This window comes from Microcebus murinus, chromosome 13 (genome assembly GCF_040939455.1).
Source record: "Microcebus murinus isolate Inina chromosome 13, M.murinus_Inina_mat1.0, whole genome shotgun sequence".
Classification (NCBI taxonomy): Eukaryota; Metazoa; Chordata; class Mammalia; order Primates; family Cheirogaleidae; genus Microcebus; species Microcebus murinus.
Window position 1 is genome coordinate 81,722,564 of NC_134116.1, and position 27,706 is coordinate 81,750,269.

At 57.2% G+C, this 27,706-nt stretch overlaps 1 protein-coding gene across 1 annotated transcript; it reads right to left on the minus strand.

Moving 5' to 3' along the window:
• Positions 1-280: 280 nt before the first annotated feature.
• ATP12A (ATPase H+/K+ transporting non-gastric alpha2 subunit) lies at positions 281-27,706 on the minus strand. The gene is made up of 22 exons (XM_012778605.3): positions 27,540-27,706; positions 24,288-24,347; positions 21,691-21,894; positions 20,894-21,007; positions 19,949-20,083; positions 19,711-19,828; positions 19,190-19,458; positions 17,768-17,966; positions 17,531-17,640; positions 15,114-15,248; positions 12,027-12,219; positions 10,011-10,186; positions 8,852-8,988; positions 5,726-5,876; positions 5,077-5,245; positions 4,833-4,987; positions 3,248-3,371; positions 2,935-3,080; positions 2,339-2,472; positions 2,080-2,181; positions 1,235-1,326; positions 281-1,150 (listed from the first exon to the last, which is right to left on the minus strand). Exons 3-22 carry the CDS (start codon positions 21,790-21,792, stop codon positions 1,122-1,124), a joined length of 2,790 nt encoding a protein of 929 aa, XP_012634059.3. The 5' UTR covers positions 21,793-21,894; positions 24,288-24,347; positions 27,540-27,706; the 3' UTR covers positions 281-1,121.

The following is a 27,706-nucleotide window of genomic DNA, read 5'->3' on the forward strand; positions in this document are numbered from 1 at the left end:
GCTCTAAGTATCCCCTTTCCTGTCCCAGAGACGCCCATTCTGAGCCCTCAGCAGCTCGGAGGGAGGGATGCAGAAGGGAACCCCACATTTCCAGACCTTCCACACATAGGTACAATGACAAGGAGGGAACAAAAAAAAAAAAAAAAAAAGGAAATTGTATCTCATTTTTTTGTGTGTGTGTCCCGGGCTCTGCATTCTAGAAAAACTCGAAGCAATTAGAACACCACAAGAAGACCTGGTTTTTATAAAATATCTTTTACTTAAAAACGAGGCCTCTCCAGGCCTGTGGGCGCGAACGTGACTGACATGACGTTTTGGCGGGAGAGCGCCGGGCAACCGTCTTACAAGAAATAAATATTGAGTACTGAAACCACAGCGGCGCCCCGCCGGGGCTGGGCACTTCGGGCCGGGGTCTGCAAAGCGGACTTGGAGCTCGGATTGGGTGGCCGGGGTGGAAGGCCATGGGGAGGGGACGAAAGGGCTGGAGAGGTGGCGGGAGAGGCGTCAAGGAGGCGACGCAGCCAGGGAAACAGTCGCGGCCGGGCGGCCAGGGCCTTCAAGAAGGACGTCCCTGAGTCAGAACTGAGGTCCTCCGGGCGGCCGCGATGGAAACCTGCCACCACTTCCCTCTCCTGCAAATCTCTGGCTGCGTTAAGCCTTTCCTGAGCATGGCGACCGCGAAAACATATGTTCTGGGGGACTCACAGGACTCTTGGGGAGGCCACCGGGCCTTTTCTAGGGTGCGGGAAGGCGGCCCGAGCCATGCTGTCCGGGGCGTGAGGGAGGCCCCCAGCGGACGCCTGGGGTGACCAGTGAACGCCAGGGAGCTTTACGTGCCTGTCCACACGTCCTTCCCTAGACCAAGACCTCGAAATTCACGTATCTAAAGTAAGGAGACGGGATACAGGTGGAAGTCATGTATAAATAGTTGAATCTCGGCTGTACAGCACGAAACCTCAGCGGACGTGGCTCACGCGGCTTCCACACGGACGCTCGCAGCCGCGCATGCGCGCCGACGGCGCCGGCGGGATCTCCTCAAGAGCGCCCCGGGCGCGGGCGAGAGCGCCCCCGGTGTGCCGCCGCCGCCGCCGCCGCCGGGAGCCCTGGGAAGCGGGCTGGTCTCAGTAGTACATGTTCTTGTCCCACCAGCCTGCAGGGGCAGAAAGGAGCGATGGGAAACGGACGGCCCACAGAAGCCGGCGGGGAGAGCCTCAGAAACCACAGCGCTACTCACTTCCGGGGTAGAGCCGGATGAAGAGTTTCCGCGCCTCGTCGTACACCCAGATCAGGATGGCGTGGGGCACGGCCACGAACCAGTACTGAGCCCTGGGGGCGGGAGGGAGGGCGTGAGTCCCGGCCCGTCCACAGGGACGGCCCAACCCGGCTAACGGGCAGGGGCTTCCTGTGCCTTTTCCCGGCCCTCCTGCAGAGACGACGGAGCCGCTGGGTCCCACGGCATCAGACTGGAAAGCTCCGCGTCTGTCCCGACTGCGACGTCTGCCTTTGCGGCACCCCGGAGGCTGAGGGTGCGGCCGGCGGCAGGGTCTGGAAAGCCATCTCCTCTCCTGGGACACCGTCAGGTCCCAGCCTCGGGCCCGCAGGGCGTGGAATCGGGGTGATCTCTCCCCAGAGACTTTGCGAGAAGAACCCTGGGGAACATCCCCATGTTTTCTTTCTTTTTTTTTTTTTTTGAGACAGAGTCTCACTCTGTTGCCCAGGCCAGAGTGCCCTGGCGTCAGCCTAGCTCACAGCAACCTCAAACTCCTGGGCTCAAGCAATCCTGCTGCCTCAGCCTCCCGAGTAGCTGGGACTACAGGCATGCGCCACCATGCCCGGCTAATTTTTTCTATATATATTTTTAGTTGGCCAATTAATTTCTTTCTATTTATAGTAGAGACGGGGTCGCTCTTGCTCAGGCTGGTTTCGAACTCCTGACCTCGAGCGATCGGCCCGCCTTGGCCTTCCAGCATGCCAGGGTTACAGGCGTGAGCCAGCGGCCAACACCCCCATGTTTTCTTAGGCTGTGACAGCTCAGGACCTGGCTGGCTCTGTCCTGGAGGCTGCGGAAAGGGCACTCACCGGAGCATGTCGAAGCTCAGGGCGGTGACACTCCCGAGGCCGTAGGACAGGAGCAGCCCGATGACGATCTGCGAGAAGATCCCCACCCAGATGACTTTATTTCTGCAACACACACAAGAGCAAATGGATCCTGACCTCGCCACCACCATTGTCGCCAAGGCCTCAGGCATCACAGGTGCAACCAGAGCAGGGTCCCGCGACCCAGCCACAGCTGAGGGCTGCCCTGGCTGGGCTGGCTGAGAGTGGGCGTGGGCGGTACCTGAAGAGGCCCTGCTGGAAGATGGAGTTCCTCCGGGTCTTCCTGATGATCAGATCTGCTATTTGCTGGACAAGGATGCCAACGAAGAAAGCCGTGTAGCCGGTCCATTCTAGGTGTCTCCTCTGGTACCTCGTCTGGGCACGGGCAGGGAGGGGAGAGACCGTGAGACCCGCAGGAAAACTTCCAGGAGGTTTCCGTGCAGTCCCGTATGTATTCACTTCCCTGCCCTCGCCCAGAGGCAGAGCGGGCCACCTCCCGGCCTTTGGAAAGAAACATTTTTTTTCCTTGCACCCGGTGAATAGGGAAAGACGTTAGTTTATTTGGCCCACGTGGCTGGGCTGGGCAGTCACCCACAGCAATGGCAAAGCTGACGTAAACAAGTGGGCTCTTGTGGCGTAGCTGGGGAGATGAGGCTGTGTCCCTCGTCCCGGCAAAAGCCAAACCAGAGTCACCAGGGGGCCCGAGCCCTGTGAACTGAGCGTTCACTGTCTCTGTCTCATCAGGGACGTTCGGGGACACTCGGGGTCCGGGGTGAGCCCCGGCGGGCCGTGGGAGAACCAGGCGGGCGCCACCGCTGCAGGGCTCTGGCTGCTCACCCACTCCTGCCCGTAGCTGTCCTCCAGGTCGTTCACGTCGTCCGTCTCCCACTCCACGCGCAGGTTGATGAGAGCGCTGGGCAGGAAGCCCTGCTGCGCGTAGACGGTGAAGTACACGAGGAAAGCCCCCAGTGCTTGCATGAGGCCTGCAACAGCGAGTGAGAGTCATGGACGTGGCTCCTAAGACGGCAGCAGAGAACTGCCTGGCCCTGTCCCAGCTCCATCCCCACCCTAACCCCGCGCCTACGGCCAGCGCCAGCCAGCGCGTTCTTGGGCGGGCCCTGCCGGGGCAGGCGAGCCGCGCCCGGCGTACCGATGTGCAGGTAGGAGTACACGGCAAGCGGCATGTTCACCAGTCGGTCCCTCTTCTTGTGCCGAGGCTTCCTGTTCATGATGTCGCTCTCGGCTTTCTCGTAGGCCAAGGCGACGGAGGGGATCTGCAAGGGGAGAGGACGGTGGTGCTCACCCAAGGACGCCCTGCTGTTCGCACAGAAGGGCGCGGGCTGGGCCGGGCTGGGGAGGGGGGCGACTGCTGGACGGTGGCAGGGGACAGGCAGCTGGCCCGTCCAGGCTGGGGCGGCAGGGGTGCGCTGTCTGCACGGAATCTGAGAGCAACGGCTTTGAAAGTAAATGTCTGGGGCACCACCACGCGCCGGCAGTCCCGGACAACACCGGGTACAAGACACTTTCCCCCGCGAGGAGGGTTTCTGGTGCCACCCTTTCCCTCTCCCATTGCTTTTGGTTTCCAAAACAACGTGGCACGACAGCGGTTCTGTCCCAGCCCCACCTGGGGGCTGTGAAACTGCAGAGGGCTGTGCCCGACCCTGAGATGGCCCGGTGCAGGAGGCCTGGGCTGGGGCCGCAGGATTCGCATTTCCTTCTTTTCCTTTATTTACAGACAATGAAAGTACAACCATTTCCATGATTCCTACCCTGGATAATAGTTTTCGTTTAGTTTTATTGAATTAAAACTTTCTCTCTTAGAGACAAGGTGTCTCTACGTCGCCCAGGCTGCATTCGAATTCCCGAGATCCTCCCGCCTCGGCCTCCAGCGCAGCTGGGACTGCAGGTGCACGGAGCCCAGAATTTGCATTTGTGACAGGTGCCCAGGTGATGCCTGGGCCGTACTTGGGGAACAAAATGAGTGAATGTGAAGGGCTTGGGATATGACCTATCAGCTGTGGGGACCTCGGTCCTCCCAAGGAGGAGAATGCTCCAATCTCCCTGCGTGTAGGGATGGGGGGGGGCAAACAAAGCCAGAGGGGGAGGAGGTGCCTGCAGCCCCTTTCTGGCTGTGGGTTAGGGCTCCCCTCTCTTGCTTTGTCCCTGTGCCCGGAACCCAGAGCCACAGGGTAACTTTCACTTTTTAAATGGATGCATACAGGAAAAGAGGAGGGTTTAGGTGACGTTATTATAGCACAAAGCTTTATAAAGTCCCAGTGGCCATGACTTCTCGCTGTGTTCAGGAGGGGGGCGTCCACACCCGGTTCTGCCACTTCACAGGGGTGGCTGTGGGACTGTCACTGTAGCCACTGGGCCCCCAGCGGCACAGGCACAATTTGGGGGGCAGTTTCACCTTCCCCAAAGAAGTAGGAGGCATGGGGGCTGACACCGACCAATGACCAAGGGTAAAGAGTCGGGTCTCGCAGAGCTCTGCATGGGGTGACATGGCTTTACTCGCCAAGCACGTGACAGGTGTCTCTGGTCCCCTGCTCGGAAGCGTGGTCTGTGGCCCGGCAGAACCGGGGCCACCTGGGAGCCCGTTGGAGCCACAGAGCCATAGACCCCGTCGGGCCGGAGTCTGAGAAGCTCCAGCTCAGCCCATCTCCCGGCCTGGAGGGAAATGACCCTGAACTTGACACGCCCCGGGGTGGCAGCCCCTCGCGGGAGCCACTTACTATGTCCGTGCCCAGGTCGATGAACAGGATGGTGATGGTGCCGATGGGCAGGGGCAGCCCCGCGATGATGTAGATGAGGAAGGGGCAGAGCTCGGCGATGTTCTTGGTCAGGGTGTAGGCGATGGTCTTCTTCAGGTTGTCGAAGATCAGGCGGCCTGGGCGAGGACATGTCCCCTCTCAGGGCTGGCCACCACCTCCGGGGCCACCCGGGGCTCGGGGAGGCCACCCCTGCGAGCCCACTCACCTTCCTCCACGCCCGTGACAATGGAGGCGAAGTTGTCGTCCAGCAGGACCATGTCGGCGGCGTTTTTGGCTGCGTCAGAGCCCGCGATGCCCATGGCGATGCCGATGTCCGCCTTCTTCAGGGCGGGGGAGTCGTTGACGCCGTCTCCTGTCACTGCCACGACCGCGTCCTGGGGGGTGGGGGGAGCGGGAGGAAACGGGGTGAGCGGGCCCCGGGGTCAGGGGTCGGCAAGAACGCCCAGGCCTCCCGCAGCCCCGATTCGGGGAAAGATGCAGACGGCGTCTGCACAGCAAGAACAAGCAGCCGGGATCGCGGCGTGCTCCGGGGAGAAAACTGCGTGCGCGGCAGCAGACGGCGGCGTTTTGTGCCTCAAGTCTGCACGGTTTTCGTTTTACGTTTACGTTTTAAAATCTTTCTCTGCTCACGCCTGCCGCAGAGGCACATTCCCCCCCCTCCCAGAACCCCGGCTCCTGTGACAAGATGCAGGGAGCTGGCTGAGCCCTGCGGGGGGTGGGGAGCCAGCGGCCATGGGGCTCTCGGAGGAGGGGCCAGCACAGGGGGCAGGTGACGAGGACGGGCACAGGGCTCTCCCTGGGCAGGTGTGAGGGGGTCCCAGCCGGAGCCGGGGCACGGGCCGTGGCCCACCCACCTGCCTCTGGCAGCCCTCCACGATGATCAGCTTCTGCTGCGGCGACGTGCGGGCAAAGACGATCTCGGGGTAGCTAGCCAAGAGCTCGTCCAGCTGCTCCAGGCTCATGTCCTTCAGCTCCTGGCCGGTCACGACGGCGGCCTTGGCGTCCCTGGGGAGGCCCAACAGAGACCCAGTGAGGCCCGGGCCGGACCTCGGGGTGAGACACTGTTCCAGGTGGGACGTGGGCTGGAGCCGCCTTGGCTGTGCCCGGACCCAACGTCCGAGACAGCGGGGACCCTCGGGAGGTCACAGGGTTGTGACTGCTGGGGACACTGGTCTCCACTTCAAGATAGAAAACTGAGGTCAAAAGAAAAAAAAAAAAAAAAAGACCATTTCCTGAGGTCCTCCTATAACAATAGGAATGAAAAGCCAGCGGCCTTTCCCTCAGCGTTTCCCGGAGCGACGCTTTACTGCACAGGTAAAAGGAGAGGAAACTTCGCTGCCTGCTCGTATGTTTTGGGTCCTAGAATTCCCTTATGCCAAAACGCAGAGGTAACGATCCTTTGCTGTTGTTCAGTGCGGATGTGCAGTGTCCACTGCGTGCGACGTGCTGTGTGGGCAGAGAAGCTCACTGAGATCTTCTCTGAGCACCAGGGTCACCTGCGAGTGACGGCAAGCGTCTGGGGACCCTTGACTGTGCAGAGCTGGCGACTCCCCGCTAAGGGCTTCCCTCTGTGCTCCAACAGACCCAGCACCCCGGGGCTCCCCCAGCCCGGCAGACCCTGTCGGTCCTGAGACCCCCGCACCCCTCCGGCCCCAGGGCCTGCACTGCTCCCCTCCCTTGCCAGGCAGGGGCACTGCTCATCGGCTGCCCGGGGCCAACGCCCCACGTTTCAGCCTTCAGATCTCAGTTTGAACGCCACAGGCAGGGAACACGGCGGGCCCTTTTCTTTACACTTCGTACGTTTCGGGCTTTGTACGTCTGCTTTTCCTCCTTTCGCTACATATTGGAATTCTGGCACTTAAACCGCAGGCCTTCCTACCGCGGGTAAAAACTATCCAAGTGAGAAGAGAAGGAAGGGTGTTTCCTCTCCTGAGCCCCGCCGAGATGCGGTTCTGTGGGCCATGAAACCAGAGCTGGAGAGGAGAAAACGCAAAACATTCGCAAAGGCTCGTAGGGGTGATAAGATGGATAAAGACGTACAACCCGCTCTTCCCCTCTGTGGCTGTCGCCACGGTGCCAGAGGCAGGACGAAGCTCCATCCCGTTGTGACTTCCCACGGAGCAGAGGCGGCAACCGGCATTTCAGTGCACCCCCCACACCCCCCAGGGAGAGCGGGTCCCCCTTCCCAGGGAGCGAGACGGAAGCACAGTGTTCAGTCCACGCTGGTCCAGAGGGAGGATGGCAGAGGTCAGGTCCGGACTCTGCGGAAGTCTCAGACGGTCAAAGCAGTCACGGCATCAGGAGGGGACACATCCCCCTCGCTGACCAGGGGCTGCGGGGGGAGGCTGAGGCACCCTCGTGGACGCCCGCCCAGCTGCGGGTCAGCGCTGGGCTCAAACCGGACAAAGACCTAACAGATCCTGGAACAGGAAGCGTAATCTCACGGCGCAGGGGAGGGAGGAAAAGGGCGACTGTTCGCACGGGGAAGAAACGACTCAGGAGGTGCAGGGGTCATCTCATACACAACTGTCTTTAAAAACTGCTAAAATGCCCAGGTGCGGTGGCTCACACCTGTAATCCCAGCACTCTGGGAGGCCGAGGCAGGCAGATCCCTCCAAGGTCAGGAGTTTGAGACCAGCCTGAGCAAGAGTAAGACCCTTTCTCTACTAAAAATAGAAAGAAATTAATTGGACCACTAAAAATATGTAGAAAAACTTAGCCGGGCATGGTGGCGCACACCTGTAGTCCCATCTACTCGGGAGGCTGAGGCAGGAGGATTGCTTGAGCCCAGGAGTAGGAGGTTGCTGTGAGCTAGGCTGACGCCACGGCACTCACTCTAGCCCAGGCAACAGAGTGAGACTCTGTCTCAAAAAAAAAAAAGCGAAAATGAGAAAAATGTACAATCCAATTATTTTTAGTGAAATCAACTAGCCCCAAAGCTGTTTTCAGAAAGAGATGTCACTTATACCAAAGAGCGGCAGCATCAACAGATTCAGACACTGCTGCTGGGATCCTGCTGGGTGTCTGACTTGGTGATTTGTGACCCATCAGCTCTGTGTCCCTAAAGGCCGCGTGCCTGGGTAAAGTACGGCCATCCCTTGGCCTTTCCCTTTCGCCCCACATGCATGGAAGCACGATCCAGACAGCGACACTTCTCTCCACCCGGAGACTTTGGAGTCTTTGACTCTTTAAACCCACCCAGGGTCCAGGCCACGCTCCGCCCACACCCAGCGTGTCCACGATTCTGACCACGGCGTGGTCTCCCTGCTTCCCTGTCTCCCCGGCAGTTGGGATGTTCTCAAGGGTGGGGACAGTAGGTTCTGTTTGCTGCCATAGTTCCAGGTCTAGGAGAGCACCTGGTGTGAGGCCGGCGCTCGACTAGTAATTGCTGAAAGAATCAATAGGCGGATGAACGGCCAGACGGAGGGATGAAGGGATAACCGTGATTCAAAGAATTAGGAGAAACAAGGAAAACAGCTGTCTTGAGAAAGCCTTCATTCTGTACACTACCAAATAGAAAAAGAAGAGCAGGTTTACATAGCTATGCATTTTGAGGCAAGCTGAATAGACAAGAACCCAAGATGCTCACCAGGGGTGCATGAAACCCCACAGGTTCTCACTATTCCTAATCACACAACTGGACCCCGGCCAGGTAATCACACATGAACCGTTTGTTTCCGGTTTTCTTACTCCAAATTGGCACGTGCGTTTCCAGATCTACTCCACTGGATTCTGACATTTCAGACAAGACATATTAGAGGGTCATTTTCATGACATCAATGCAGTGCCTGGCACGTTAGGTGCTCGGTTAAATTTTACGTGAACCCACGGGCATGTGAACTACAGATCATACCAGCCTGGCACTGGCCGAGAGGGTGTTTGGCAAAAAGGCAATTCTCCCCCAACGGGGCCGTGCCTTGGAGCCGGCAGGGCCACATGGGGCAGAGCGAGCGCGTCTGCCGGGCCGGTTCTGCGCTCACCGCTTGTTAACTTGCTCCACGGGGATGTTGAGGCGGTTGGCGATGTCTTCCACTGTCTCGCTGTTGGCCGAGATGATCCCCACGCTCTTGGCGATGGCTTTGGCTGTGATGGGATGATCGCCGGTGACCATGATGACCTGGAGCACAGAGGAGAGGGCCTGTGGACACCGAGGACGCGGCCAGCCAAAGAGGGGACGGACGGCGTGGCGTGGCCCCCTCCCACGGCCCGGGGGGGTGGTGCAGCCAGGGACTGCTGTGGTTTGTGGGTCTGAGACACACGGTCTTTGGAGACACGTTAGCGCCACGGGGGCTGCTCCTGCTCCCAAGCTGCTTACACTTCTTCGTGACGTTAGAGAAAGCGGGTCCACTCTATCTGTGAAAGGGCCGGCAGAAGTCTGCTTGGGGCAGCCCACGTGGCTTCCACAGTCTGGATGCCAACAGGGCCACGGAGTCCGCATTTTGGTTTCAATGTCACGAAGATAAATGGGTGAAGGAGGCTGAACCTCAAGATTTGTAATAAAGCCTTTGATGATGGATCATGGTCTAGGGCAGACAGAGCCGCTTCAGGGCATGGGGAGGTTCTTCTGGCCATAGTTACTGTTGTGGCTTTTTCCACGTAGGCACCATGATTTGCTTTCACAGGACGGTTACTGACATCTTAGCACAATGAAAGTGGAGATTTAAAAAAAGGGGGATGACTGGGCGCGGTGGCTCACGCCTATAATCCTAGCACTCTGGGAGGCCAAGGCGGGAGGATCACTCAAGGTCAGGAGTTCAAGACCAGCCTGAGCAAGAGCAAGACCCTGTCTCTACTAAAGATAGAAAGAAATTAGCAGGACAACTAACAAATATATAGAAAAAATTAGCCGGGCATGGTGGCGCATGCCTGTAGTCCCAGCTACTCGGGAGGCTGAGGCAGGAGGATGGCTTGAGCCCAGGAGTTTAAGGTTGCTGTGAGCCAGGCTGACGCCACAGCACTCTAGCCTGGGCAACAGAGAGAGACTCTGTTCCCCCCCAAAAAAAACCAAAAAAGAAAAGGCAAGGGGGATGATGCCATTTACTGGAAGAGCCCTAAATACCAACCATGTCCCATGATCAACGTTACTAGGAAGGGTTCACCACAAGTGGAGGCCTCCTCAAGGCCAGGACGGGATCCCACCTTGATCCCCGCACTGCGGCACTTAGTGACGGCGTCCGGCACGGTGGACCTCGGGGGGTCGATCATGGACAAGAGCCCCACGAAGCAGAAGTTGGAGGTGGGGAAGTTCATGGCGTCCGTGTCAAACGAGTAGGTTTCTGGAAACTTGTCTGTTGGCAGGTACAGGTGACAGAAACCTGGAATGGGACGGATTTGGAAGTTAACGAAAGTAGGATGAGAAATGGCAAACATAAAGGTGGGGGGACACGCTGATACACTCTCAGTCCTCTACTATTTTTGCCAATGCATTAGAATGCACCGTAAGTGTTTACTTCCTTCGACGCTATAATGCATGATTTTTTTTTTTTTTTAAGAAAAGACACATTTCATCTGAAAATGATTTACCACGTGCTCACTAGGTTCTGTGCTATGCTCTCGAGTTTTTACGACGGCCAGCAGTGGGCAGCCTAGACTTCTGGAGACGTCCCAGCTCCGTGGGGCGGAGCCTGACAGCTCCGTGGGGCGGAGCCTGAGAGACGTGGCGTAGCGAAGGCTGAGCCACGCTCCAGCCAGCGGGGGTGGGGGGGTGGGGGGAGTGGGGGGATGGGGGGTGGGGGGATGGGGGGTGGGGGGGGGGTCGGGAGACACGTCCCCAAGGGGGTCATGAGTGAGCTGAGCCTCCAGGGGGACACAGAGGTTGCCAGGCAAGAAAGGAAGGAAGGAAGGGGGCGGGAAGGCCATTTTCGGCACAGGAAACAGCACGTGCTACTGCGCAGAGCGGGCGAGGAACCGGGGCCATGGGGGAGTGGGCCGAGGTCCTGCCTTTGATCGAGGCAAGCGCAGGAGAAAGGCTGTCAGGACCCGGCTGCACCACCCTTTCCGGAAGACATCAGCCCCTCCCAGGCTGAGACGGAAGGGACCCCTGTGTCTGGCGGGAACGCCAGGACCGCGTGACCCTCTCGTCTGCTTTTACAGCAAACACACTCTCAGCTGCCCGCCGCCCCGCACATTGCGGACTTGCAGAGGCCCAACTCGAGGCCCCCACAGCACCTACAGCCGGATGGGGACGCACCCGCCCGGTTTGGGAAAGAGTGTGGGGCGCTGTGGCTATGTGCGGGGTGCCTACTAAGCCGTTGTCATCTGGCGTGTGTGCTGAACCTGCTTCAGGGACCCGACTAGCCCTAGAAACGCACACGCCACAGAGTCCCTCCCTGCTGGCCCGAGCGTTCGCGTGTCCGGTGGGCCTTAGCATCCAGCTCGCACCTCTGGGTCCCTGAAGTCGTCCCCCTAACCCTGACGACAGGGCGGATGCTGTCCCCGCTGGGGCGCCGCCGCAGCTACCACCTTAGTCCCCTCCTACCGAGGCTGCCTCTCCAAGGTTCCCGTCCTCTGACAACGCCCGTCTCCCTTATGGGCACCACCGTTTTCCTTGGGTTGCTAAATGAGGAGCTTAATCATCTGTAACTGACTCCTCTCTATAACCAGGGGTTAGTCTTCCCAGTTCTGCCTCCAGTAGGTCTCCTGCCTGGACCCCTCCTCCACACACCCCCTGCCTCAATCACACACCTGTCCCTGTCCCCTGGTCCCCTGAGCGAGGGCAGCCACCTCCCACGGAGCCCTGGCTCCCCTCCCTGCTGCCCCTGGCCATCCTCACCAAGCCTGCACCCCACTGGGCTTGACTGCAGGACGGAGTGTGAGTTCTCACCGGCACGTCCAAGACCCCCCACCTGTCCCCCAGCCCTGGCTCCGCAACTGATCCAGCCAGGCAACCCCTCTCTGCCCCTGTGCTTGGTGACGTTGCTCCTTCTGCCCCAGACGCCGTCCCCACCGCCCTCCACATGCTGTCACTCCAGGCCGCAGACACGTAAGCCCTTGCACGGCCTTCCCCGATCCCGCCTCCCCGGACCCCAGCCTGCTCGGTGCTGTCCCACGTCGGCGTCCCCTTGGGGCCCCTCCCGTCCCTCATATCCTCCTCCCCATGCTCCAAGTGATGCCGCAGCCACTGGCCCGAGACGCCGGCCCGGCCTCCCTGCTCACCCAGCACGCGCTCGCCCAGCCCGCCCAGCTCCATGTAGGCCATGTGGAAGGCCTTGGCCGTGCTCTTGTCCAGTGGCTGCTCCTGGCCGTTGATCATGATGGTGCTGCACTTCTCCAGGACGCGCTCGGGGGCCCCCTTCATCACCATGAGGAAGCGCTTGTCCTCGGGGTCCTCTGTCTCGTGTATGGAGAGCTGGCGGGAGAGAGTCGGGCATGTCAGGTCAGGAAGGTGACAAACACACCTGTCTCTCCCCTCATCCTCAACAGGCAAAGGAGGAGGAGGAACAGGCCGGGCGCGGTGGCTCACACCTGTAATCCTAGCGCTCTGGGAGGCCGAGGTGGAAGGATCGCTCAAGGTCAGGGGTTGGAAACAAGCCTGAGCCAGAGCGAGACCCTGTCTCTACTAAAAATCCAAAGAAATTAATTGTCCAACTAAAAATATATAGAAAGAATTAGCCGGGCATGGTGGCGCATGCCTGTAGTCCCAGCTACTCAGGAGGCTGAGGCAGGAGGATTGCTTGAGCCCAGGAGTTTGAAGTTGCAGTGAGCTAGGCTGACACCACAGCACTCTAGCCCGGGCAACTCAGTGAGACTTTGACTCACAAAAAATAAAAGGAGGAGGAACGATGACATCCCCGGCGTGCGCTGTCCTTTTTATCTCGGTGGCCAAGTAACACACAGGGATCTAGACTTGGGCTCAGCGCAGGGAGGCACCGAGTCCTCCAGACAGAAACCGGGTGCTGTAGGGAGGCGGGACGTGGCTGCCAGCCCGTGCAATCCTGTGGCAGGGCGTGAGGAAGGGGACAGGCTCACACACAGCCATGCAGGAGCACAGCCAGGCCCTTGGTGTCACAATTTTAAAGTGAATGCCTTGATCTAGCAATTCTGCTGCTAGGTCCAACCTAAGGTAATCAGAAAAAATGTTGAAAAAAAATATCCCTATATGAGAATAAAATGACTCTTACATCTGCCAGGCACTCTTCTGGACACTCAGGGGGAATCTCAGGAAGGTGGAGTGTTTGGGGGAAAATAAGTGACAAAGAGCAACGCTACCATTTGGGGTCTGACAGTTGATTCCAGATCAGCAATTCCTGGGCTGTTGGGCATGAACGAGAAATACCAGGCAAGCCCCAGCGGGACGGGGCAAGTAGGGCTGCGGCTGCGGCTGCTTTAATGGCCAAGTAACGATACTAAGGATAAAACCAACCAGCCAAAACCAAAATCAAACCAAACCCTCCCATCTATCAGCACCATCATTTTATAAAAGATAAGACTTCTCACACTTAACGAGTAAGAGAAAGAAACACTTTTAGGGTGTGCATCATGCACTCTCACAAGGGGGGAAACTGAGGCACAGAGGGTCGGTGACTTGCGCGAAGTCACACACTAACGGCATCGGAGCCGGGATTTGAACCCGGATGAGCAGGCCCCACAGTGTCCCTGCCCTGGACCACTGAGGACGCAGAGCGTAATCTTCTAAACTAAATACATTCATCTGCACATAAACGTTACAAAACATTGTCCTAACTTCCCAGTTTGCCATAAACCCTTTTAAATATTTTCGGGGAGCAGTCTGTTTGGGGACCTGCTGTCCTGAGATCACCGGGACCCGACTCTCTCCTTTCTTTCCCCAGCGGATGCACAGCAGCCGCCGTCCAAGGCCGGGCCGCTCACCTGAGCGCGTGAAGCAGCCCTAGCGGCGCCGGGGAGCCCCTCTGACCTCCCCCGCGGGCCCTGGGCCCTCTGCAGGCCCACTGTGCGCCCACGCCCTGCCCGGCCTGCACATGGGACCCGCGGGGAACGCCACTGCCGCGGGAGACGGAGCCCAGCAGGGTCCGAGCCTCATCCCCGGTCAGATCGTCTTCCTCCGTGTCTCCCCACCCCACGCTCCCAGCCCGCCTGCCGCAGAGCCGTCCTGAGAACGCAGGGTTTAACACACGTGGAAGCTGGCTCTGGATGGCTGCTATTACTACTGGCATTTTAGGTGTTACCCACCCCACTTTCACTTAGGCTTGGAATAAGACACCCAACTTCCTGGCTTTAGTCTCTCACATCACACCTCTCTGCGAGTTGTCTGTTTAGCTGCCTGCGATTCCTTCTCGGTTCCTTATCCACCAGGACGACACCTGCAACAGAGTTCTCCTCCAGCCTCAATTCCACCCAAAGACGGGTGCATAACCACCAGAAATCTCTCTCCATGTGTACACAAACCCACATGCACACGCACACACACATACGCATGCACGCACACGCGGTCATCCTATTCACACACCGCACACTCGTGCGAAGCCCGAGCCATGGTCCCTGTTTCCAGCTCGGGATCCCGGGATTCTGCGGGAAATCCCACCTGCATCCGGCCCTGAGCTATACACACCGCCACTCACACTAACAGGAGCAGGACGCAGACGGCTGGCGGTGTCGGGCCCGTGATGAGGGGACACCACTAGGCAGGGACAGCCACTGCCTTCCTGAGCAGTGGGTGCAAGGGGGACCCCGGCCACAGCGCGTCAGGAAACCGAAAGCCACCGTGACCCACTGAGAGACCGTTCGCCGGTCTTCGCGGAGAGCAGGGCCCACCCCACGGCCAGGCCGCAGCTGTCCTGTCTCTGTGCCCTGCGGGAACAGCCACGGGCTTCGGAGTCAGACTGTGAGAGCCGGGTGTCCACTAGGGTGCCGTGTAACTACGGGCCCAGCAGCACTTGCTAACGGCCTGTACCCCCACCTGCGCCGCCGGCCTGCCGGGTACCAGGTGCGCAATGTCAGCGCTCACCCCGCACCGCCCCTACTCACCCTCTAAGACGCAGCTGGCTGTGGCTCCTCACTGTGCAGAAGTTACCTGGGGGCGGGCGGGGGTGTACGCGTGTGCATGCGATGTGGGCGGGTCGTTCCCAGGAGCAGCCAGGCCCCAGAAAGGTCTTTGCCTTCCTTTCTCCCTCCAGCCTCCGTCAGGTGGGCAGAAGGGAGGGGGCCAGCAGGGGCCAGCTGACCCGGGCTGACCCGATGCCCAGGCCAAAGGACGCCTGAGGCTGCAGGTAGAAATGCCCTTCTAGCAATAACAAAGGTCGCCGGTTGTCAGGAAAAGCTCACCTGAAATTTGTTAGTAGAGTTAAAAGGGATTTCAGCTACTTTGCGGTTCCTTTTTCTGATTTCCATCACGTCACCCAAAATGACCTCTGAGAACTTCAGAAGCGCAGTTTCTGAGGCGTCTCCAACCACGACTTTCTGGGAATGGAAAGAGATACACGAACACTCGCAGCACACACAGTCTGGCTCTTTTACGATTGTTTACAGTGAACCAACATGTCTTTAGCGCAGGAACCGACTTGCTCCCTACGCAGCTCGCTGTGGGGTGGGAGAGACGCAGGCACCGATGAGGGACAGAGGCAGGACTGTGAAACAACGGTGCCACCTGCTGGTACCCGGGAAATTCAAAGAAGCCGGAGCTCTGCAAAGGGTTTGCATACAATAAAAAGCAGGGTGGAACTGGATCCTGATGGGCGGGTGGGGAACCATGCACAGAGGAGCGGAGAACCTTCTAGAAACCGGAATGCAGGAGCGGAGTGCGAAGGGGGAGGCTCCTCCGTGAGTGTTGAGAGTGCAGGAGGCCGGGGAGGTGTGGGGAGGTGTGGAGGGCCTGAGAGGCAGGCCGAGGTCTAGACTCAGGGGCAGAAAATAGGGAAGCACAGGAAGCTTTTGAGCAAAGTTAGGTAAAGAATAGAGTGGTATTTACTGAGAACTAATGGGATTCCAGGAAGACCGTGGGAGGGATAAACTGGAATCGGGGAGGCCAGTTAAGAGGCTGGTGCAGCTACTCAGATGCAAGGTACTGGTGACAACAGAAACATGAAATTATGCATGTTTTGAAGCAAGCATGATAGAGCACGGTGACCACGAGATGTAAGGGAAGGAGAGAGTCAGAGAGGACTTCCGAAAGCTTCGGCCCCTTGGCGAGTGGTTATGTCACAGGAAAACAGAAAGTCGGGGACAAGAGACTGATCCGCGGCCAGCCTGGGTGCAGCAGGAAGGTGGCAAGTGCGAGGTGCCAGAGGCTGCCAGGCAGCGCACAGCTGGTCAGAATGGCCAAACCCTCTGCATGCCCCATGCCAGCACGGCACAGACTTTACTCAGCTGGAGAGAGTGAACCCAGCACCCAGCAGAACAGAGCAAGTGACATCTCACTGGGTGTGATTTAACACATTGACGGCCGTGCGGGTTGTATTTAACTCAGGCTAGTTTTGAGCCCGGGGCCTTGTGAAGCAAAGCCCTGCAGCTGGTTCGTGAAAACCATAACCTGTTGATGTTCTTATTGCTACAATTAATACTGACGATTTAATTCTAAAAACATGGGTCGCGTTGCATGTCACCCATGCACGGAAAACAATAAAAAATAACAAATCAGTCTGGGTGCGGTGGCTCACGCCTGCAATCCCAGCACTCTGGGAGGCCAAGGAGGGCGGATCATTTGAGCTCAGGAGTTCGAGACCAGCCTGAGCAAGAGCGAGACCCCCCCCCCCCGCCTCTACTAAAAAAATAGAAAGAAATTAATTGGCCAACTAAAAATACATAGAAAAAATTAGCCGGGCATGGCATGGCGCATGCCTGTAGTCCCAGCTACTCTGGAGGCTGAGGCAGGAGGATCGCTTGAGCTCAGGAGTTTGAGGTTGCTGTGAGCTAGGCTGACACCACAGCACTCACTCTATCCTGGGCAACAGAGTGAGACTCTGTCTCAAAAAAAAAAAAAAAAAAAGGTAACAAATTAGAAGGGATGGTTTTGTTTGAGGTCCACGTTCCCCGGATCGATCAATGACTTTACACATAATTCTCATCTTCCTGAAACACAGAAAAGCAAGCTGTAACCCAGCCACGGGGAGAGCACTCGCTCAAGGGCTTCCCGGTGGGGCTCTCCGCGCCGCGGTCGGGGACAGTCCATTGACAGAGTCTGGCTTCTTTTCCATCGGCAGACAGTCGATGCATCAATAACGCATACTAAAATTGTGGAACGAGAATGAGAGCAATTAAAAAAGTCATCCTCTAGCACTTTCCACGGACCATCTGGCGGGCGGGCTCCACGCTTTACGTTTCGCTTTTCATTCTTTACGTTTTCCATTTTACACGAGCGGTGTGTACGGAAACACCCAGACGCCGGCCTTCCTTCCGGCTGCCCCGAAAGGGAAAACATCTAGGATTCCTTCCCCCTCCCCCTTGGCCTTTGAGTGTCATTCATCCCTATCCTGCGGAAGGACAGATTGATGAAATCATGTTTGTTTTTGTTTTCTGTTTGTCTGTCTGTTTGTTTTTTGAGACAGAGTGTCACCGTGTCGCCCGGGTTAGAGTGCCGTGGCGTCAGCCCGGCTCACGTGGCAACCTCAAACTCCTAGGCTCAAACGATCCTGCTGCCTCAGCCTCCCAGGTAGCAATAAAACACCGTGGCCCCAGAGAAAATTTTTTCCTTGCGTGGGAGTCAGTGAGTTCCGACCCAGCACCACGCACCGTGCAAGCATTACCTTCATGATGGGGACGCTTTCCTGTCCTGGCTTGAACTCGGCCCGGTTACACAATGTTATGATCTTGGATAAGGACGCCCAAGTCCGGGAGGTCTGGTCAAACACTTGGTCTGGAAGACAGAGACAGGGCGGTGGCTGCTATGGGGGGCGGGTCTGTCCTGCAGCTCTGAGCCCGCAGACCTGCCCCCGCCTGGCCCGCCCGGCCCCACGGCAGACCCAGCGCTCCAGGAGACCTACTGGACTGGTCTTCACTGGTGTCCGCCACGAAGATCTGGTTGTCGAACCACAGATGGGCCACGGTCATCCTGTTCTGGGTCAGAGTCCCTGTCTTGTCCGAGCAGATGATGGAGGTGGACCCCAGGGTCTCCACCGCCTCCAGGTTCTTCACCAGGCAGTTCTTCTTGGCCATGCGCTTGGCGGTCAGAGACAGCGTCACCTGGCAGGGCAGGGGCGAGAGAGACAGGCAGGCTTTGGGGAATCGCTCACGGCAAGCGACCGCAGGCTCCCCGGCAGCAGGGAGCCGGCCCGGCTCGGCTGCAGCTGTGCAGGAGGGAGCTGGCCTCAGGAGCGCGGTCCGGCTGCCCGGGCAAAGCTGACCTCGTGGCTTGTAAGCCGCTGTGGCCCTCCATGCCACAGCACTCTTTTAAAAAATTAAATATGAGACACTTTTCTTGTCCCTTCATTCCTTAAAGAAGATGACCCCGAGGGGCCCACGGGCAGCAAGGGCAGACACGTGTGCAGAGCTGGAGGGTGGGGAGCCACGGCTGCCGCCGGCCCTGCGCACACTCGCCAGAGAGCCCTGGGCCGGGCGGCCGGACAGGTTGCTCAAAGGACGATGCCCTTGTTGCTTTGGGGAGCCAAGAAGCACGTGTATTTCCTTTTAAGAGCCCTATATTTCAAAGTTTTTTATAAAACCCCCAGATCTCAAAGGCTTCTTTTGCCACTAGTTTCCCCAAATTACTATCTCCTGGAGTCAGAAGAGACCTGGAATTCAAAAACTTCTCTTGCCTTCGGTCAGGAGCTGCCCGGGATCGTGCAGTTACAAAACTGGAAACAGGAATCCTCCCCTCCTACCCCCGGGGCCTCCCTGGCAGAGACCGGGAGGCGGGAGGCGAGGGGCCTCTTATCTAAGGACTAGGACGAGATGCCTCACACAGGCACAGGTGAGCTGAGGGGGGGGGGCGGAAAGGGCTGGATTTTTCTGCCCGAGAAAAGGGAGGAATGTTTTTGTTTTTTTTTTTTTTTTGTCTGAGAGGGAAGCAAAGTGAGGCAAAGAAATGTAACAATGAGCCCAAATTCCTAAGTCGTAGGAATTGCCAAGGAAATGTGGGGAAGCCATTAGGCTTCTAGGAAATCTGTGAGTGGTAGAGTCTGTCTTTTCTAGATCTTAATGGGGGGGGGGACGAAATAACATTTGTGTCTTGTAGGCAGATCTGAACGTAGAACATTTGCAAGGACAATGCACTCAGATATTAAAAATGCCACCATTCCTCTTGTCCCTCTTAGAGAGGGTCTACTCAGAATGTTCCCCGGCTGTCCCTGCTGGGAGGGCATGTGGCCCCGGACGCAAGTGACTGGCCGTGTGCACGTGGGACCCTCCCTGCGGTGCAGCTACATGTCCTCGGGGTTGGCGCAGGCCGCCCGACAGCAGGGACTCACGGTGACAGTGGCCAGCAGGCCCTCAGGCACGTTGGCCACGATGATGCTAATGAGGAAGATGATGGCATCCAGGACTTGGTACTTCATGGACACGGCGATGATGAAGAACAGGATGCCGATGGAGACGGCCACCCCTGCCACGATGTGAACAAAGTGCTCGATCTCGACCGCAATGGGCGTCTTCTCGTTCCCGACCCCGGACGCCAAGGAGGCGATGTGGCCGATGGTGGTGCGGTCGCCCGTGCTGATGACCATGCCGGTGGCGGTGCCTGCAGGGGAAGCAGACCTTTGACCCCGGGAGTCCTGAGCTACGGGGGCGCCGGAGCCCGCTGCAGCCCCCTGGGGCTAGCACGGTCAATTAGATGCCTGCTGTGGCATCCGTCTTCCCGGCCGCCCACTCCAACAGGTCCTCTGGGACCAGCTTTGTGTGTAGCAAGACGCGGCCGAGAGACACAGACACGAGGGCCGGGGAGGGAGGAGGCTGCGGGTGGGCGGGTGGCCTGGGGGACGGCCGGCCTTACCCTCCAGACAGGTGGTAGAATAGAAGCAGATGTTCTTCGTTTCCAGGGGGTTTTCGTGGGTGAACTCAGAGGAGCGGGACTGGGGCTCAGATTCCCCCGTGAGACACGAATTATCTACCTGGAAGAAATTTTGAAAACGGCTCGGAATTAGGCACCAGGTTCCCTGCCTCTCATGCTGCAGCCAGGCGCGACAAGCCAGCTCCTGGCACGGTCCTCAGGGCGGGCGCCTGGGGCCTACCTTGCACCCCTGAGAAAACAGCACCCTGATGTCCGCGGGGATCTGGTCTCCCCCTTTCACCTCCACGATGTCCCCCACCACCAGCTGCTCTGCGGGGATTATCTTCTTCTCGGAGTCCCGGATGACGAGGGCTTGCTGCAGGAGAGAACGGGGCAGACGCCTCAGAGCCCCGAAGGAGCCGCCTCCTGCCCCCCTGGGCCACACCAGCCCCCGGACAGGGACACCAGCGGAACCTCGCTGTCAGAGTGGCAAGAATGAAACCGGCAACTGCTTCTCCCCGGGCCCCGGCCTCTAAGACTATTTTTTCTTGAGCTCGAAAAGACGTTCTTGCAACCGGCAAAGGGAGAGCCCCGGCCGCACGGGCAGGAAGACGGTGAAAAGCGGCCGTCCCCGCTGGGCGCCCGGGAAGAGCAGCGGGCGCCGTGGGGTGTAATACTCCTGCGAAGGTCTAGGAAACCTTAATCCCGGGCTGCCTGGCTCCGCAGGAGTCTCCTCCACCCAGAGCCTTTCCCTGCAGCGGGCAGCTCTCGGGCCAGGGGCAGCGGGCTTGTCCTGCCCTGGACACTTGACAGCAGGACCTGGGGGACAGGGGGGCACTGCAGTCCCCACTCAGAGCATTTTGGGGTGACACGCCCTGGGATCAGGGACGGCAGCAAACACGGCTGCAGAAAGCCACAGATGGGCCTCCCGATGCCAGGGAACCAAGTCCCTGACTTCCACATGCCCCTCCCCGAGCCACCCGGTGACTGTCCCCCAGATGCTGAGAGCAGGCACAGAAGATGTCATGCAGTGATGGAGATCTTCCTGGATCGAGTGATCTCCTCCAACCCCTGTGAGGAGTGGGGGTCCAGAGAGTGGAGGTGCCTGCCTCCCCTGGAGGGCCAGGGCTGAGCAGAGCCCCAGCCGGCCGCCCACTCAGCACCGGCCTCCTCACCCGCAACTCACCTGCGGGATCATCTTGCTGAAGCTGGACATGATGTTGGTGCTTTTTGCCTCTTGGTAATAAGCAAAGACCCCCGTTAAAATGACGACCAGGATAAGCACGGAGCCCAAGTACACCTGGGTGGGGAGGCGGGGTGTGGGTCAGAGAAACAGGGACCGGGAATGAGCCGGGGCCGGGGCTGGGGCTCTCCGTGGGGGATCGTGTCCTGGTGTAACTCACAGGCCACAGGACCCACCCCCGTCCACGGCACGACCACGACTTGTAGGGAGCTGCAGAGCCGCGCAGGGACCCCACTGTGCAGCCTCGGGCCTGCCCGTCCCTCCGGCAGAGCCCTCTTGTCCCCGGGGTCACTCCCCGCTCCCGTCCAGCCCCTGTGCCACCTGTCTGCTCCCATACCCCTGCTCTGCACGGGTCCCGGCCCCCTCTGGCTGCTGTCCTGGGCTTCCTGTGGCCCATTCGGGTCTCCCAGGCACAGAAATGCTCCGTGTTAAAGCGAGATACTAGCTTTGAGGACACAGAGCCCAGGAAGACTTCCCATGGAGGTGGATTTTTTCCTCTTAGGAACTGAAGGGGTTTTGTCTGTCTTTCAAATCCATGCTCGCACGGCCTCCGGGATGTGAGAAAGTCAGATAGCGCTGCCGTTTCACAGCTGGGAAGACTGCCGGCTGTCCCACGCCCACGGGGCGACTGCTCCCTGGTAGAGCCCCGGCCCCAGCCCCGTGCTGTGCCCACGAGGCCCGACCCCACAGCTCTGCCCTGCCCGGGTACCAGCCGAGCAACCAGGGGGGGCGCGGCTTACGTTGTCCAGGGATACAGAGCTGTTGTTGGAGTACAGAATCCCGTAGGCGATGTAGCACAGGAAGGCCCCTATCCACAGCAGGATGGAGAAGCCCCCCACCATCTGCTTGAGGAACTTGATGATCTCTGGCGTCTGCTTGGGAGGGCTGAGGGCGTTGGGCCCGTCCCGAGCCAGCAGCTCGGCCGCTCTGGAGCTGGAGAGACCCTGAGAAAGCCAAGCAAGACACAGACAAGTGGCAGTCAGACATCTCTCCTCCCTCGGGGGCTGGGCTTCCTATTTTTCTAGCTTGTTGGTTAGGTGGTTATCAGGTCATAGAATTTGAAATGTCCGACTGCCAATCAAAAGTGTAGTTTTTTTATATCTCAAACAGGAAGCAGTACAATTAATCAAAGTATGAGCCTACACTATCGACACAGTGTTGCCATCGGTGGCGTGTTGGTGCCAGCAGTGGGGAAGCCTGGAGAGCCAGTGACAATGAAACCATGAAGGGCATGCTCCACGGCTTGTCAAAAATTGCATATTTTCCCTTGCAAGACGTGGTCCCAACCCTGGAAGAAGTGGTAGTCGGTTGGCGCAAGGTCTGGTGAATGTGGTGGATGACAGGGGGTTTCCAAGTTCAGCCTCTGTAGTTTCGGCAGCATTGTTTAAGCGACATGTGGTTGAGTGTTGTCTTGCAAGAGGACTGGCCTGTCTCTGTTGACCAATCTCGGCTGCTTAATCACAAGCGTCCTCATCATTTCATCCAGGTGGTTGCAGTAGACATCCGCTGTAATCGACCGACCAGGTTTCAGGAAGCTGCAGTGGATAATACCAGCGCTGGACCACCAGACAGACACCATTAGCTTTTTTGATGAATATTCGCTTTTGGACTGTGCTTCGGTACGTCATGTTTATCCAACCATTGTGCTGAACGTTGCAATTGTCAAAAAGAATCCTTTTTTTTTTTTTATCATATATAACAATATGGTGTAGAAATGGTTCACCTTTATGTCGTAACAGCAAAGAAAGACAAACTTCGAGACAATTTCTCTTCAATTCACACGGAACCCATCTATCCAGCTTCTTTACCTTGCGGATTTGTTTCAAATGATCCAATGTGGTTGGAATAGTAACGTCAGACCTTGCTGCTAAGTCACACAGAGGTTGAGAAGGATTCACTTCCACTACAGCTTTCGGCTCATCTTTATCCACCTTGGTGTCAGGTCGCCCACCTGGCTCGTTTCCAAGATTAAAATCACCGGAACAGAGTTTCTCAAACCATCAACACACGGTGTGTTCATTAGCCAGGTCCTTCCCAGACACTTCCTTGATATTTCTGGATGTCTGCACAGCATATTGGTTCCAGGACGGAACTCACATTCGAAGCCAACATGAATTTTTAAATTTTGGTTTCACGAAAATTGCTCTAAAAAATTTGGGGGGGGGGGGAAAGATAATCACAAGCCAAACAGTGTGTTTGAGGAAGGAGGACGCACCTTCACAATAAGACAAGACATGTCAAAGTGGAATGTCAGAGACAGCAACTGTCAAACTTAGTACGCAAGGCAATCGGACATTTCACACTTAATGACCTAAGACTGCGCCCACGGAAGGCCTTGGGCAGTGGACGACGCCTCATCTTGGTGAGGGCGTGTTTAGCGGCTGCTATCAGCCAGGCGGTGCTCCATGTAGTTACAATTTATCGTTCAGAATAAACCTCTGAGCAGGGAGCCACTATCATCACCATTGGCGCATGTGTCGTTTGAGGCGTGAAGAGGTCACGCCGCCTGCCCGGGACACCTGGGGGGCCACGGCACGGCAGCGCCAGGGGCAACTGAGGCCCGGCCCCGAGCCAGCGCTCTGCGCTCTGCAGAGGAGCCGGAGTTTCTCAGGGATTTCTCCAGCGACAGGAGCAACGTGGCTAAGGAGGATTTGAAATAGAGACGCCGGTCACCAGGGTTGAGGACAACGCAGTGACCCTCCAGGAAATGTGAACAATCCTGGAACCTCTGCATAGCCAGCGAGTGGGCTCATTTTTCATCCTTAAGTCTGGTACTTTTCTACAGATCCACCCTAACTTCCCGTTCAACTTAAGCAGGGATAGATCCCGCCCAAGCTCTGAGGCCCACCCCAGCAGCCCCTTCCCTGGTGGGCTTGCGTCCGGCTCCTCGGGGAGTCACCCCGTGCGGCCTTGGGAACCCTGCACTCTCGTAGGGATTTTCTTCCCCCAGAAACTGTCCTTCACGGAGAAAGTCTGGCCAGAATCCACCGTTCTCTCAGCGCATCGTTTCAGCTTCTCGCTGGCCACCCGGGCAGGACGGAGTGGGTATCACAACACGTCCCTGAACATCTGCCTCTCCTACCCAGCAGTCTCCTCCTTAGGGACGGGGGTCACATGTCCTCCTTCGTCCCTCTCACTGCCAGACCAGTGGGAACCGCAGAGCAGGTGTTTCTGCTGACCTGAGCAGACTTGAGCACCCAGCACCCAGGCGCAGGTGACTGCGGTCTCCACGCTGCTGCTGTCGGCCTAGGGCACCCTCTCCATTCCACACCCCCGGCAGCCTCCCCTCTGCACGGCCAGGGCCTGTCCTCCCCACCCCGCCTCCACACTGACTCACCGTACTGATGTCTGTGCCATACTTCCTTTCCAATTCCTTACTGCTGAGTTTGTGGTCATCCTGAAGGCCATGAAAGGAAAAAGAACAGAGTGAATTGGATAATCCCAGAAGACTCAAACCGAAAGCTCTGGCCAGCTGGGAGAGCTGGGAGTGGTAGCTCTCAGGAAGGGCGGGGGCCCGGAGGCGGGTGTGGGGGAAGGAGAGAAAGAGCTCCTTGTGCCAGGCAGCTGTGCAGGGAGGGAAGGCACCACCCAGGGACAGCCTTGTCCTGCTGGGTCGCCACCCTCCTGAGCTCAGGCTGCACTTGCCACCCACCACCCAGAAGCTGTCTTTAGATCTTAGGGACAAAGCAATGCGCCAGTGTGGCCTCCCGCACACACGGGTCCCAGCACACTGGTCCTCCAGGCCCTGGCACACTGGATGCCTCCTCATTCGAGCCTCAGTGCTGGGGCTGGCTGGCCACGGCGGGCAAAGCCAACCCAGACCGCTTCCCGCGTTTGGACAACTCCTCCTCCCTCCCCGGGTGGTCTCTGGCCTTCCCTTATGCAAGTACCTGAAACTCAGGGAGTCCACTGGCTAGAGAAACCCTGCAGACTAAAACCTGCCCAATGAACAAATACCAGCATGGCCCAACGCGTTACTTTTGCCAAAGAGTCATTAGATTGAAACGGGGTTTCTCAGCCTTGGCACTACCCGCATTTTGGGCCAATAATTCTTTGTTGTAGGGTCTCAGCCCACTAGGTGCCACTCACTAGCACCCTCCCCTCAGTTTGATAACGAAAAATGTTTCCAGACATTGCTAAATATCCCCAGGGCAGTGGTGGGGGTGGGGGATCCTCCCTGTTCTCCCTTTTGAGAACCACGGGGCTGAAGGACTAGAAGTCTGTCACTGTGGAAGAAAACCCACGAGTAAGTCTTCCTACCCTCCACTCTCCCCCGGAAAACCCAGGACTCAGAATTCTCTAAACCCTGATTGTCTGAAACAAAAAAACCATCGTTTCTTAACCACTTCGGTACCAGCGTCCACTACAGTCGACAGCCGCAGATGAACTCGAGCGTCGACTTTAGCCGACAGCCGTGATATGACTTTACTAATTTTTCATTTATCAGAATAAAATTGTGAACGTTTAAAAATAACGTAACGAAAACATATATGTGCATGTTACCTATTCTGATGGACATGACAAGTACAGCTGCCTGTTAAGTAAAACAAGCTTTCGGTGCTTTCGAGCTTTCCTCATCACACAAGAGCAGAACGGACTCGTCGAAGTGGCTAAGTAGATGCAAGAAAAAGTTCCATGTTGCAATAAAAGATTAGAATTTCCAATAAAGGATAATTCATTACTAGTATTGTTACTTTGCTTCTAGCCCTTCAGCTGGTTTCTGCTTTGCTCATTCGTCTTCTCCCGTATCGGTCGAAGGTGGTAAAGCCAGGGACCGGGAGGACTGAGGCACAGCCCCCCTCAGAGCACAGCACGGTGTGCTGAGCTCCCAGCAGACACAAGCCATGGGTGGCTAGGGCCCTTGTTTGCAGGGATGGGCCTCAGGCTTAAAGGGCCGTGCCTCCAGGCAGAGGACCGTGCCTGTCCCTTCTGCCCGGGCCTGGGGATGAGAGGGTAAGGGAGGCGGCGGTGGGTGTCTGGGCCCCCCCTGCTGGCCAGCACTCAAACAGCACAGGGCAGCACCGGCTACCAGGACTTGGGTGGTCGCCAGGGATTCAAAAGCCAAGGAGACACTTCAGTTGCCATCAGGGCTATAATTAGCCAAGAGGTTGGGATTCAAAAGTAACTACGCTGTCCCGAATTACAGGACTCCTGCAGGAAGGCTGACAAAAACAAAGAGGGAAGGAAGCTCTCGCTCTCTCAGCCAGGAAGCAGGGGGACGCTCGGCTGATACTATGGAAATTATTTCCTGCACCGCACATCTTCACAAAGTGCCCAGAGAAGGGAAATTGTCATCATGATCAACAGGCATAAGGGGCATGGATATAATCCACGGCGTAAGTAGCGATCTCAGGGAAGAACAGGCATGTCTTCAATCTTAAATGCCAGAGACACACAGAGAACGACTACCTTGTCGCCGTGCTAAGTCTTTCCCGCTTTGTCTCACGTAACCCTCTTAACAACCCTAAGAGCTAGGCCCCCCTTCTAAGTCCTATGTTTCCAAATAGGAAACTGAACTTTGGCCACACTGGGATTTGAATTCAGATCAGTCCCATCTCAGGGCTGAATTCTTAAACGTCCATCAGCACAGATTATGAACGCATGCCTGGAGGCGCGCGGCTAAATTAACAAGCTCTCCAGGAAAGATAAATAAAAAGCTCTGGTTTGTAGCATTTGCTGATTTCTCACCAGAACCAAATTCCAAGCTGCTAACATGATGTGGGTCAGCGTGCCAACACGTGGCTGGCTCTCCCGCCCAGATGAGCTGTCTCTGTCGGTCTCTGCGGCGGACCGGAGGGCCAATCTAGCCACGCTCCTTGCCCCTTTGGCCATCCTGAGATGAATCTGCCACAGTGCAGATCAAAGGCAGCTCTTTATTAAAGCAGCCACATTAATAACTCCGAAGTCCTTCCTTAATAATAATGATGATGACATTGCACTTCCATAAAGCACCTAGATTACAAAACCCTCATGTGTTCCCTTCACAGACCTCTGCAAATTATTTATTTCCCATTTGACTTAAAGAAAATGGAGTTTTGGTGAAGCGAGGCCATTCGCTCCCCGTTTCAGCTCAGTCAGTGGAGAAGTGGGAGGGACCTCGGCTGAGCCGCTGAGCCAAAGGTCCTCTGAGTCCAGGTTGCGCATTCTCGCCATGGAAACTCTCCTTTTTCATGGGGTTTCCTACCTGAAAGCTAGCACGGTCTAGCAGCTTTGCTTTCCCTCCCGGGAAGATCCGGCTCAGATAGTTCTACTTCTCAACTAAAAACTGGCAAGAGGCTGTTTAATTCACCCAGGCAGCTGGGAAGGAGGGAGGTGAGGGCCATGCCCGTGGGACCTGGAGTCGAGACTCCTCTGAGGTCTACCTGGGACTGCCTGAGACCAGAATGCAGGACGCCTGCAGAGGCCCTGACCTCTGGGCAGATCCTATCACACCACCTTTTTTTAAAAAAAAAAACAAGGAAACAAATCTCTAGGGGATTTCAAATCCTTGAGACTGATTTTTCTTTTGCAAGAGGCAGGTTCTAGGGGCAAGCTGTTAGGGGGAAGGGCAGTCGTCTGTGCGACCCAGCGCTGGGCTGAGGCTACTGACCAGGTCCAGTTCTTTCTTAAACTCCTCTTTCTGGTTATTCTTTTTGAGGTCCAGGCATTTGTTCTTCAGGCCCCTGTTCTTCTCCTTGCCATCCCCCACGTCTGTCTTCCCGATGTCTTTGGTTCCATCGAGCTCCACAGAGTAAATTTCTAGTGTTTTCTGAAAGA

Excerpts from the sequence above, each read along its gene's own strand:
- ATP12A (XM_012778605.3), bottom strand. The coding sequence starts at position 21,792 with ATGGTGGGGGGCTTCTCCATCCTGCTGTGGATAGGGGCCTTCCTGTGC. Across the intron at positions 19,459-19,710 it reads TTCTACCACCTGTCTGGAGG|GCACCGCCACCGGCATGGTC; the intron begins GTAAGGCCGGCC and ends CTTCCCCTGCAG. Across the intron at positions 1,151-1,234 it reads CATCCGGCTCTACCCCGGAA|GCTGGTGGGACAAGAACATG; the intron begins GTGAGTAGCGCT and ends CTGCCCCTGCAG.